The 12618-nt window shown below is 48.0% G+C and overlaps 1 protein-coding gene across 4 annotated transcripts in view; it reads right to left on the bottom strand.

Annotated features, from left to right (window-relative positions):
• Positions 1–12618, bottom strand: part of ADAMTS3 (ADAM metallopeptidase with thrombospondin type 1 motif 3) — a 149493-nt gene that overhangs the window by 25404 nt on the left and 111471 nt on the right. For all 4 annotated transcript variants that reach the window (XM_071744174.1, XM_071744173.1, XM_071744172.1 and 1 more), the window contains one exon: positions 1735–1934. In XM_071744174.1, the coding sequence (XP_071600275.1) occupies positions 1735–1934 (200 nt within the window). The remainder of the gene's footprint in view (positions 1–1734; positions 1935–12618) is intronic.

The following is a 12618-nucleotide window of genomic DNA, read 5'->3' on the forward strand; positions in this document are numbered from 1 at the left end:
TCCTGGTAAAGGGAAGAGTGGGACAATGGTGATTCTGTCACTTCAGGGAACTCATGAAACTGCCTGGTAATGGTGAGGCTACTGAGCTGCTCAAAACAACTCCAGGGGAACAACATTCTCTCCAGAGAGTGATTTTAGCTCTCAGCCCTCCTGGAGGGTGGGCTGGCACTTGGCACTTCATGCTCTGAGGTAATGTTAAAACTTCACCTAAAAGCTAGGGACCATGCTAGAATTTATTGCTTTGGGCTAGGTGAGTCCATTTGGGCTTCTGACTTCCAGCACTCTCCCTTAACAGCTGGTAAGAACAGGGAAACATCTCTGGCATTCTTTAGCTGAAACTGGACCTCCAGACCCGGAGGTCCCACGGGCCCAGCCACGCGAGACAGCTCTGGCACCCAGAGCAGGAGAGCTGTGCCAGCATGGCACAGGGCCTGGGAGAACCAGGCTTGGCACAGGGCTGAATGAACATCATTTAATAATGCTGCTTTATTATTTATGCACTTGAGCAAAACGTTGTTGCTTACGATGCCTGCACACATTTGCTCTTCTGAAGCTGCCCAGGAGCCATCTCCCAGGGGCTGCATTAGGGGTGGCCAAGATGCCCTTCACTTCTCTGCATGGACAAAAATCCCCCTGAATGCTCTTAACATCCATCACGATTTCTTTCTCATCTAGAGCCTCCCAGTTTTTTGGAAGAGTAAAACGTGTAAGTTTAGATTGTGAGGCTCAGGACTTTTACTTTGCATCACTCAATTCAAAGCTAACCCTGAAGCAGAAGTCAGGCTGGTGTCTGTCAGGCAGATTCAGCTGTGCTGGAGGGTGTCTGTGACAGCAGGAGGGGACTGGGCTGTGACAGCTGCAGCCCCAGGAGCTCATCATCTTCTAGGACCAAACAAAGACTTGCTCATGGACCTTCTGGTTCCCTCAAGACTGAAAAAGAAGCTTCTGCTAAGAGTCCTAGCTGTACATTTGTGGCCTTGAAAGCCTTGCTGCCCATTCCTTCCTATCTCAGAGGTGATCCACCAAGCAGAACCAGGCTCAGGAGCTTGTTTCTCCTCAAAGATCTTCACATCCAGCTCCCTAACACACCACAGCCAAAGGAGGGGAGGAAAGATGAATAAATGTCTTGAGCTCCAAATCAAACCACACAGTCATCATTCACCAGCCCCTTTTCATCAAACCAAGATTCTACAGCATCCATCCCCTGCCTGCTAGAGAGCAACTCTCCTGTCACCACCCCATCTCAGGCACAACAGCCAGAAATGTGTATGCAGACAAAAAATTATTTACCAGTGCCACAGGGCACACTATAATAAAGCAGTTCTGAGCCTCTCTTCCTTTATAGCTTCTATATAACTGCAGCTATTACCCCATGATTTAAGAGACAGCTATAACCAGGCTTGCTTGCTTTCTAAGAGATCACTCCTTGGTTCTGCATGTCCACTCTTTGGCCAGGTTTTCCTCCAGAATTGTGTTATGGGAGAAGCTAGGGATTATTGGAAATGTATCAAGTTGATGGGGTTTTTTTCCCTGCTGTTTTTCAACTATTTCCAAATTCTTGGAACTACCCTAGAATGTGCCCAAGAAAACTACTGAAAAAAAAAAAAATCAATTCAAGGAAAAATCTTGAGAAGAGAGAACCCTACCCAACAGCAGCTGAGATGACCATGTTGGTACCAAGCAGGGTCTCCTGGACAGTCCTGCAAAAGGTCAGGCACTGGGGGTGGTACTCACTATGTTCATGAGGGTGAGAAGGTAGTTCTGCACGTGCTCTTTGCCATGGAACCGAACCACAGAGTCATCCACCCCCAGCAGCACCTCAATGTTGTAATCAGCATCCCCCGCGTGCCGGCGCCGCCTCAGCGTCTGGTTCAGCTGCTGCTCCAGGTGGCTGTGCAGGGAGCTCAGCCCTCCCAGGACATCGAGAAGAGACCCTACAAGAAGCAGTCAGACATCACCACCCACTCCACACCAATGTCAGAAACATCCTGCTGCAGAGTCCTCGCTGCTTTGGATAGAATAAATCAGCAGCTCCAAAGGGACGGCTGCAGTGGTGAAGGGGTGGGGGGAATCACAAGATATCCAACAAAAAAAATCCATCCAACCACACGGTTCCATAATCAATCACACAGTTCTTAGGCCACGTATAAAATTCACAAGTAAGGAGACTTAGGCCAAATACTTCCCTTCCTAGCCCAGGATTTCCCCTCCTTTTTGTGCAGCACACCAGGCAGGTGTCCTGGCCTGCCTCAGCATTCCCTGGGGATGCTGTGCCAGGCTTCACTTGTGCCTTCAGCACTCAATCCATGTTGAAAAGATCTCAGCAGCAGTGTGTGTTTCCCCCTCATGCCCCAACACTGGAACAGCTAAGCTGGAATTTCTGACTGACCAGGTTTGTAATTCTTTAAGAAGCATCTAGATGGTTGGACTGTCCTCTCCTATGAGTATCACAGAGTACCTGGAGGGTGCCTGGAAGACATGGGCAGTGCTCAGATGGACCATTCTGAGCTGCATTTAAAGGGGTTGCACTCAACAGTTTGTATCTGCAATGACCCAAAAGCTATCCCTTACTCTCAGGACAGAAGTCACACCTATGGGCTACTTGGCCTTTCCTAAAACTGAGCCAGCTCCCCAACAGGCTCTAAGCACCAACATAGTAAGGAGGTCTCTTGGGGACATCTTATGGTGTAAACTACCAGCTGTGTATCACAGTCCTCACGAGGAACTGGGCTGTTCTGAGGGCATCCCCCTTCCCTTTCCCTTCCATTTAGGAGAGAGATGATAGAGCCCTTAAATCCACAGGGACCTCCCTGCCCTGTGAACCAACAAAAGCAACCAGTGCCCAACAGGCAGGAAGGAGAAGCTGCTCCTGCCTTCCACTAGTGTTGACTTGCATCACCACAGGGCATTTCTCCACATGATGGCACAACTTCCAAGCCCTTCTTCTACTTCTCCACTGGAGCTGATGAAAGCCAAGGCCACAACCTGGCCCTTCACACGTTTTCAGGGAAGACTCCCAGTAAACTGGATGATAGTTTTCCTCCTGGAAGGGCAGCAGGACCAGCATGTAGCAGAACATGCTGGATGGCCACACTGTAATTATCTTAGTGGACTCAGCTCCTGGCTCAGCTAGCTGGGAAGCCTCTCCCTCCCCTGATCTGCAATGGTTCACAGCAGCAACACATAAATAACTCTCCCCAGGCCCCACATCAAACAGCAAGGTTGTCCCCAGCTGTTTCCAGAAGCTCAGCCCTCTGCTGTGGGTGTGAGACCACATTTGCAAGCAGCTTTACAATCTGACCACAAGTCCTCTGGCTCCTGAGAAGTGAGTCCTGTGACAGCACACGAGTGGGAAATTCGGAGAGCAGCTTCGAGGATAAAAAGGTCCCAGGTGGCAGCACTGCTGAGCAGCACCTCCCAGCAGTGCCCCCAGCAGGGACAGCCTGAGAACCAACCCCTGTGCCCTGCAGCACTGCTGGCTTGGCCAGCACCTCCCTTCTTCAGCAGTGCTTCAGTGGTTCTAACCAAGAGGAGAAGCTCGTTTTTGTCTGCATGTGAGCAGGCAGAGGAGGCAGAAAGGGCTCCTCTATTTCTGCACAGAGGGCATTCTCACCACAGCGATGTTTCCATGCGTGCACCCGCAGAATATTTTTCAAGTGTGCAACCCTGACAAAGTGAGAAAAAATAACCTCACTCTAGGAAGAAATGTAATGACCATTTTGGCCAAGATTTGGAAAAAAAAATAAAGAAAAAGTAGTATTGGAAACTTGTACGCATTGAGCTTCCCAGCTCCTGAAATGCAGCTTGTATACTTCTTCCCCCAGAAGCCCCAAGGAACCAGTTGAAGACAAAAGCTCTGCACAAGGTACTCCCCAAGCCCTACCAGCAGTGATGGCTGTGCTGAACTGGCACTGCTCTCTGATGTGCACAGAGGAAACTCATCATCTGTTTGTTTGCAGATTTGTGCCAGACAGCCTAATCCTTCCTAATCTCCCCCTGGAATTAGCCAGTTGGTTATCTCTTCCTTTTTTAATTTTGCTAGTCACCTGCATCCTTTACATCATGCTCTTACTGTCAGGGAAAGATTAGTCCCTGCTCTTTCCCCAGGTGAAATGGTTATGCAAACCCCTGGCTAGGAAGACAAACCAGACAGCCCTGGCTGCACTCCTGCAGGTGTGCACTGCTTCTCCCAGCATCATCAGAGCCTGCATGCCATGCACTGCCTAGCAAGGAGGAGAGCAAGGACTGACCTCCTCCTCCAGTCCAGCTGGGGTTCCTCTGACAAGAAAAGGCTGGAGGAGTTTTGTGAGTGTAGGAAATGAAGCAGTGGAAATGGAACAGAGAGGCACCAGCAGGAAACCTCCCCCACAAGCTCTGCCATCACATTTTGTGGAAGCCCACGGCTGGTGACCTCTCCTGGTGCCATCTCTGGAGACCTGGAAGCACACTGCTGCAGGCCCATGGGAGGTTGCTGACAAGCACAAATTTATCTGCAGAGCCCCTCAGGGAGCCCAGCCAGGTGTATTTGAAAGCCATAAGCCCTCTGCAGCCCAGTAATGCCTGCCTCCCTTCTGAGTCCATTTTCAGAAAGACTGAACTTTCAACAGAAATGCCTACACCAAAAATTGGGCACAACTATACCTCTCCTAAATGCTTTCCTGTATGGGAAAAAAATAATTTCTGGGTTACAGCATGTATCTGTAAAAGAATGAAACTATAGTTCTTACCTTCCTATTAAATAAAGCTGTGATCTGCCCAAGCCCAACTTCTTGAATGCTGCCCTCAGTCAAACCTCTGTACACCTACAGCATTTCCTCCTATACTGTTCTCACATACAAGATTCTTACAGCATTATTTATCTTGCACAATACATGGGCTGAACATTGTGATCTGATGCCAATGGTATCAGCAGCATTCCTGTATCCAGGGATACTACCTGGGGTATGCCTAGCTGTTGCATCCTTGGTTTGGACACAAGAAGAGGACACAGAGGACTTCTGGCCGTAGGAACAAGGTGGAGATGAACACAGTCTAACTACAAACCTGCCATGGCCAAGGTCCTTTTTACTCTCCAGGACACCAGCCCCACAGAGAAGAGATCTGCCTTCCTCTCCTCGTGCTGTCTCCATCCCACAGCTGCTCCTGGATGGATTCAGTGGGATGAGATGAACCCAGATTTTTGGCCTTTCCTTGCATCTTTTCTGCAGGCACTTTCCTGCCCCCAAACAGCTGTCTGAGGAAGCAGCCAGGCTGCTCAAATCCATTATTAGTGCACAAACCTCAGCAGCAGGGAGAGCTGGGGCTGCACAGCAGGTCTGTGGGCCACGTGTCCAGGCTCCCTGAGCAGGATGATGTTACCCAGGCTGCCCTCTGCTAGAGTTTCTTTTTGGCAAGAAGGTTACGACCCACAGACAAATTTCAGTTCAAGTGCCTAATTTAGCTTTTTCCTGAAAATACAGCTGGCAACTGTGTCTAGGGAGGCTCCACTACACTGCTAATTCAAAAGGAAAATGACGAAAAATCAGCTTGGAACAAACTGAGATCAATGTATAGCCCTTCTAAGCAAGTGTGGTAATGCATCAAATGTCCCCTGGGACAGCTGGATTCTGTAGAAGCTAAAAAATTCCATTATGCTCTTTTCAAAGAAAGGAAACTAGGCCAACTCCCAATGTCACTTCTAAAGTTGCACTAAGTAGCCTTGCACATTTTTCTACTTGTTAGCCACTGGATGAGCAGGGGTTTCCATGATGACTTTCCCTCCTAGTTATACTTTCCTTCAGGTCTCAACCCCCTGCTATCAGGGCACAGACACAGAGCTTTTCTCTGCCCTTTTTCCCACTCCTCATGCTCAGGTCTTCCCAGCTCCTATGGAGCTCAGTCTATTTCATTTTGTTGAACTGCTGGGCATCTGCCTTTAGCTCAGTGACAGGAGAAATTACTGGACACAAAAAATGAGCTGCAGGCTCCCCTCACAACCAGATGCAAGAAAGGTGCAGAGAAAAGGATGGCTCCCTTTGATACCAGTGGCTCCATCAGACTCTGAAGATACTGGTGAAAGCCCTGGAAGGTAGCTTTTCTCATCTGCAAAGCATGGGATTTAAACACCAATGCATCTCAGTGAAATAAACAGTGGAGGTACCTCCAAGGAATTCTGCTCTTGAGGATATTTTCATTTGTAACAGAGGACTCTCCACAGAAAAGACTCTGGAATGAACTGCACAGAGATAACTGCTGCATCTGGCTGGTTTTGGTATTCAGCAGGTCATCTGGACAGGCCTTGTGATCCATGGCTTTCAGGGCCAGGCATAATAAAGATACAAAAAAAGCTGTTCTGAAAAAAATATTCTGCAGTTTCAAGCCTGCTAAAGCCAAAAACTGAGATTCTATCCAGATTTATCTCTGCCCACTGCAGATCACATTGTCAAAGGTCCTCATCAGCCTGCTCTACAAAAACTGCCCTACCATTTAAAGGAACGTGTGGAACAGATTTAAGAGTTTCAGTCACAGATTCAGAAGAGTTTAGCAGTTCCCCAACTCGCTTTGCTGACTGTGCCATTTGTTCTTTACTAACTGCCTTTACAGATCAATTTAAGGTGCTGATGCCTTCTACAGAACTGGCCTGTAGATGTGGCACAAGAAGCAGCTGGCCAGGTGTTTTGGCAGGACCTGCAGCAGGAACACAGTGGGTACCTGTTGGGTGCTGTGGAACCTTTCCCAAAATGTGAGAATCCTAGCAGGCTGCCTCATGAGAACAAAGGCCAATCTACCCACTGCAACAAATCCACACAAGCCCCTCATTTTTTGCCTACTAGGGCTTATTTTGAAATGTGCCTTTTGAAAAGCCAGGGCAGAAAAGAACCATCTTGGTCAAACACTGATTGCAGGCACAGCTTTAGTGCTATTCTAATTTACTTCCCCAGGAACTGAGTGTATGCAAAATTGTTGTAGCACTGCTGGCACTGTCTAACTGTGAGGGATTGGTGCTTGCAAAAGAAACCACCCCAGCTGCTGAGTGGAAAACATCCTGACAGGGTGGTGTTCTCATTAGGTTCTAAGATGTGCTTAGGGTTATTTAGGGCCTTCAAAAGAAACCAAAGAAAAATCCTAGGAAGTTAAGCATTCCCCCTTATCTTTTCTAGAACAATTGCATGAAATTGTCTTTTACTCCTGAAGCACCAGAATGATTAACAGTACCACAGTAGTCTTTGTGGCATAAAAAACTCATGGTCATGAGGTTTGTGCTCAACTCTACTTTTCCTGTAGCTTAACCACCCCCAGGGAATTAAGAAAAGAGAGAGAAAAAAATTCTTGTGACTTCATATGCAGTCTGAGTATCTTTCACCCTCCTGAGATGATTAAGCAGATTGCAGCTTAGAGCATTAGCACTGTTTATCTTCCCTCCAGTGGGAGCCTGAGAGTGACAGTGACTGGTAGAATTACAAACAAAGAGGGATTAAGGGGAGGTCTGAATCTCCAGGTTGCAGGATTACTCAGTAAATGGGTGAACTCAAGGGGGCTGCAAACACAAACATTATCTTACTTTGTTGTTAGATTTAAGACAGAAAAGAAAATATTTTGAAGTGCTGACTGCTTCCGTAAAACATTTGCTTCTCTGGTACCTCAGCAATTCCAGCTGCAGAAGAACTCTGGGAGGGTGGGAGCTTTCCTGCACTCTACTCCTTGCTGGCTCTGTAGAGCCAGCTTTGCTGACATAAGAAGGGCTCTTCCCTTTTCTCATCACCAGCAGGAACAGTTCTTAGCACTCCTTTGCACACCAGAGTGATGCCAGCAGCACCCCAAGGGAGCCACACAGAGCCCCCAAAGGCAGAACTCTGTACGTGTCTCAGGATGTTTAGAGCCAACTCAGGATAAACTTTTCCAATGGAAATGGCTAGGATTTTACCCCATAATTTTCTTGTCATCAACTCCCTACCTGTCACCAGGGTTTTTCTAGAACTGTAGGTTGTCCTCACCTGGCAGCAAACAGGCACAAAACTAAGCCAGGACATACATGTGATTAAGGAAACTGTAATTAAATATGTCTGAATTTGGGCCAACTATTAACTGTTCTTTTTCCATCCCATGCCCAGAAACTGGTAATACAGAAAGCAAAAAGAGGAGCCTCAGCCAGTTCCAGAGCTCTCACTGCTGGAGAACAGGAGCTTGCTGGCTCAAGCTTACACCTGCCTTGTTCCCACTGCCAGGCTTCTGCATCCAGGCCATTCCTGGTGAAAATCCTTTCAGAGCTGTCTCTGTGCTTGCCTGCTCTAGGTCTTGGAAGGAAGTGGGAGATGGTGGGGGAGGTGGCAATGTTGCTGTCAGGCCCTAAGACACCCAACCCAGGCAAGAAGAGCAGCAGCTTGGAAGCACAGCTGGGTGGGGGGTGCTGGCAGGCCCAGCCCCACTGCAAACAGCTGAATATCCAAGTCATGGAATAAATCTAAGGCCCCAGAGCAGAGTGCATCTGGTTAATGTAAAGCAAGCAGGAGGCACACCTCTCACCATGCCAACTTTCAAAGGCAGGAGTTGTTTTTAGAACAGAATGAGACCCACAGCCCGTGCCAGATCTACTCCAGAGGATGCCTGTGAGATCATTCCTCTGCAGACCTTCCTTCCCTAGTCCTGATGTGATACGACTGGGTTTGGTTGGCATGCATGCTGGAAAACCCCTCTGACACATTTTGTAGCTTTAAGTAAAACCAGCTAGTTTTGTTCCTACAAGTCTGCTCTACAAAAAAATCCCACTAAGATACCCACAAGGCACCGGTCCAGTGCTCAGATGGACTCCCAGAAAGGGCATCTGCTGGGGTGAGGTGTGAAACAAAGTTACCTCCTGCCCCCTGGGTTTAGGGAGTGACTGTCACAAAGATGAGGAATAAATCTCACGACCAAACTGAGCTTGTTCTGAACATGCTGCCCCTCTGCTCGAGGACTGCTGGCTTAGAATCATCATGGTTGGAGAGGACCTTCAAGATCATTGAGTCCAACCATCAGTCCTACACCACCATAGCCACTAAATCATCAGCAGCTCCTCTGTGGACTGATGCAGCTCAGCTCAGCTGAGGGGATCAGATGCAGGGGTGCATCTCCACACCCCCTCTGGCAGCACAGAGAAGCAGCAGCCCACGCTCTGTGCAGGAGCACATGAGCACTGTGCCTCCCACCACTAATACCAGCTCAGGGCTCACTGCTGGCTTAGCAGAGTCCTGGGGACTTGTCCGGCCTTGCCCTGGCTCATCTGCTCTTGACATTATTTTTAGCTTGGTCAGAGCTGTAGCAAGGCATTGCCCATGGACAGGTGGCTGCTCTGCTACAAATAACTCCTGCCTTCCCATCAGCTGTTCATCAGATGAACAATAAATGTTTGTGGGTTTGGAGGTGTTTTCCTCTGCCTGCCCATGACAATGCCTGGCAGAGAAGCACCATGGGGGTGCTGGGGCACGGAGACACAGAGCTACAGACCAGGCTGCTTCTGGAACAGGGCTCTGCCATCTCCCCCAAGTGATGGCAGGGCCTTCCAGAACAATAACTCCCCTGTGCAACAGCTCAGCAACAAACCCCTGCCTTCAGAAAAGGAAGCTCTGGCTAAGGAAGAGACTTATCCATCAAGAAATCCCACAGAAATTACTCCCAGGAGAGGAACTGGTGTTTCCCTCATCAGAGCATGAGGTAGTGAATATACACAAACACACTGCCTTTGCTCTGCAGCACAGCCTTGGCCAGATGGGCTGTGCAGGTGGGGCAGGGGCAGGCTGCTGGTACCTGAGCTCAGAGCTGGGAGATGGTGTCTTCAGCCCTAATGACTCCAGAGCAAGAGCTGACAGTGGAGATGAGCAAGAGGGGACACGGAGAAAGGAGCTTTGCACAGCCTCAGACTTTTCACTGCAAACTGGGATCCTGCCAATAAATCCACAAGTGATACGTTTAATTTATTTCTTTTTTCCAGCATAGAGGAGTGAGCTGCATTTATACCCCTGGTCAATACTAAGTTTTTTCCACTTTAATACCAGGATAACATTTTATCAGGTAAAGGCCATAATTTATCTGTATACATGAAGAAGACTTGAGCAGGTCCAGCTGGTATCTTAGGGTGGTTACATCCAATTACAGAGAAGCAGCTTGTGTGTCATGTTAGATACACGTAAGTGAGCAACCCCATTTCCTTTTTAACTTCACACAACATTCAGTTCTTCATCTAAACCTCAGAGTATCAGCATGGCAGCTCACATCATAACTGCAGACAAAGAGCATGGCTTCAGGTACCACCCATACAGCCCAAACCAGTCCCAGACCAGAACTGGGCCTTCACACAGAATGCTAAAATAGCCCTGCAGTGAGCCCTGTAAACACAACTGCAATAAAAGCTGAAAAATAACAAGGGAAAAAGTCACATTTTGCAAAATCATCAGATGTATCAATGCCTGAAAGTATGGAAAAAAACATCTCCAGAGGCTCTGGTATTCAGTTTGTAGATGAGAAAAAGTCAGTCAGCAACAATTTCCAGCCTGGTCCCAGCCTGGTGAAACACATACCTGGACATTCACCCCGTGTTTGGGGATGTGAGGGCTCTCACAGTTTTTACAGCCCTTTACTTTCAAAGTTTCCAGTTAGCAAGAGCCCAGAGTGCATGACTTCCAAAGCCAGACACTCTCCCAGGGACATCAAAGAGCTCTGCGTTAACAACCCTAAAACTACTCATGCCTTCATGTATCATTAAATCAACCTGGAAATCGTTTTGATTTCATAAAGGAGCACACTTAAAAGAGTCCCTGGACTCCTAATTTGGATAATGCATTAGAAGTGGACACAGCAATTCAGGAAGGGGGCACCTTTAAAGTCCACCCTGGCTGGAAAACAGGAATTGCATTCATAATCTATTCACTACCTTGGAACTTGCTGGAAGAAGAATAAATGCTGGATGGCTTGAGTTGTCTGCATTTTTGGGCAGCTTCCCTGAGGTCCCTAAGGGGTTGAAAAGAGTTACAGGGCCTAAATTCTTTAAACAGGTATTTTCAGTAGCAGACCAGTATTAGAAATGTTTAGTGCTCAAGGAAGTTGCTTTAGTGGAGATGTAGCCCCCCAGAGCTCATTAACTGAGGTTTTACAATCAGGTCTCCAAGTAATTTCAGCCTTGGTTTGGATTCCTTACTCCTAGACATCTGAGCCAGCTTCTGTCAGCTGCCTGAAAGCACAGAATGAGTGAAGAGAGCTCCTCAGCCCCACTTAAAGGAGCATTTCTCAGCCTTTAGCTCTGCTGTCTGCTGTCAGGCATGCTGTTGCCAAGGACGTTCCCAGTCACTGTCTGGAGAGGCAGCTGACAACTCCCCCCGATGGTCTGGACAGATCAGAAGGACACCAAAGGCCTCTCTGGATGGACTGCAGTCTTCTCCCAGCAGAGACAGCTGGCTATTTATTGGTTGATGCTAGTCAAAACGACATTTACACTGTTTTAGCTCAGCTCTGAAACGTTGAACTTTCTTGCTGGAACTTTTCACTGCTACCTGAGCCCTCCCACTGGTGTCCTGGTCTGCTCTGGCAGAGGAAGCTCTACAGCTCTGGGGTGACAGAAGCCAGCAATGAGAGAGAATTTTGGTACCAGCTAACAAAAGCAAGAAACTATATTTATAAGCACATAAACTGCAGGTGTCATGGAGAGAAGGAAAAGAAAAACGCAGTCAAGTAGTAGTTCCCTAATCATAAAAGCTTCACAAAACTCTTACAGGAATAGGCTGGCTTCACCATTTTCCCCCTATACATCCTTTTCTCTCCCCACTGTCTCTTCCATCTTCTCTTTTGCTGGACACCTCACTGCTACCTTGGTTGCTGGCTTCCCACAGCTGAAGAGGTGTGTTTATAAACAGAAGTTTAAATACTGCAAAAGGCATTTGTTTCCATGCCTCCTGTCACCACCAATTACTCTCCAGTCTCTGCTTTATCTGCCTTAAACCCCGGCAGCAGGGCAGAGCACAGCTCCCTTTGCCAGGGATTACTGGGACCAGGAAGGGTCTGCTCTGCTAAAAGAAGAGCAGCATGGCAGAGAAATGACTCCTGAGCTCTTGTGGATGAAAGGTGTGGAGCTTGGGCTACCAAAGAAGGACCTGCACACACCACCAACATGCAGTTGGATGGTTCCCCTAAAAATGAACACCATAAAATCTGTGTATCTGGATCCGTGTCAGGGGAAAGCTCAGGAAAGTCTTTGCTGTCTTTCAGGACAGCCTGTGTCCTCTCTTGCCTCTGGAGGAGCAGAAGGAATGGCTCCTTCCCTAAAGAGCTTCATGCTGCAGGGCTGTGTGTTACTGACACAGCCTGAGCCAGAACTGCTCTCCAACTGGAGTGGAGAGCTGTGAAAAGCCCCAGCTGATGCAGCAAAGCTTTTCCATTAATGTAATTACCAACAGGGAAAACACATCATAAAAATCCAAGGAAAAAATGTCAGATGTGAAGAGGTGGGGCACGGTAACCTGCTGCTTCAAAACTGCTCAAGTATGAGAACATTTTGATGGCAACACACTGGACAACCCAAAAAGGTACCTTGAATTTCTTTGCTTTAAAAGGCAACAGCCACAGACACACTTCTCACTGTCTGGCTCTGCTCTGAGCTCTCTAGAACCTGCA

Source organism: Heliangelus exortis, chromosome 4 (assembly GCF_036169615.1).
Source record: "Heliangelus exortis chromosome 4, bHelExo1.hap1, whole genome shotgun sequence".
Lineage (NCBI taxonomy): Eukaryota > Metazoa > Chordata > Aves > Apodiformes > Trochilidae > Heliangelus > Heliangelus exortis.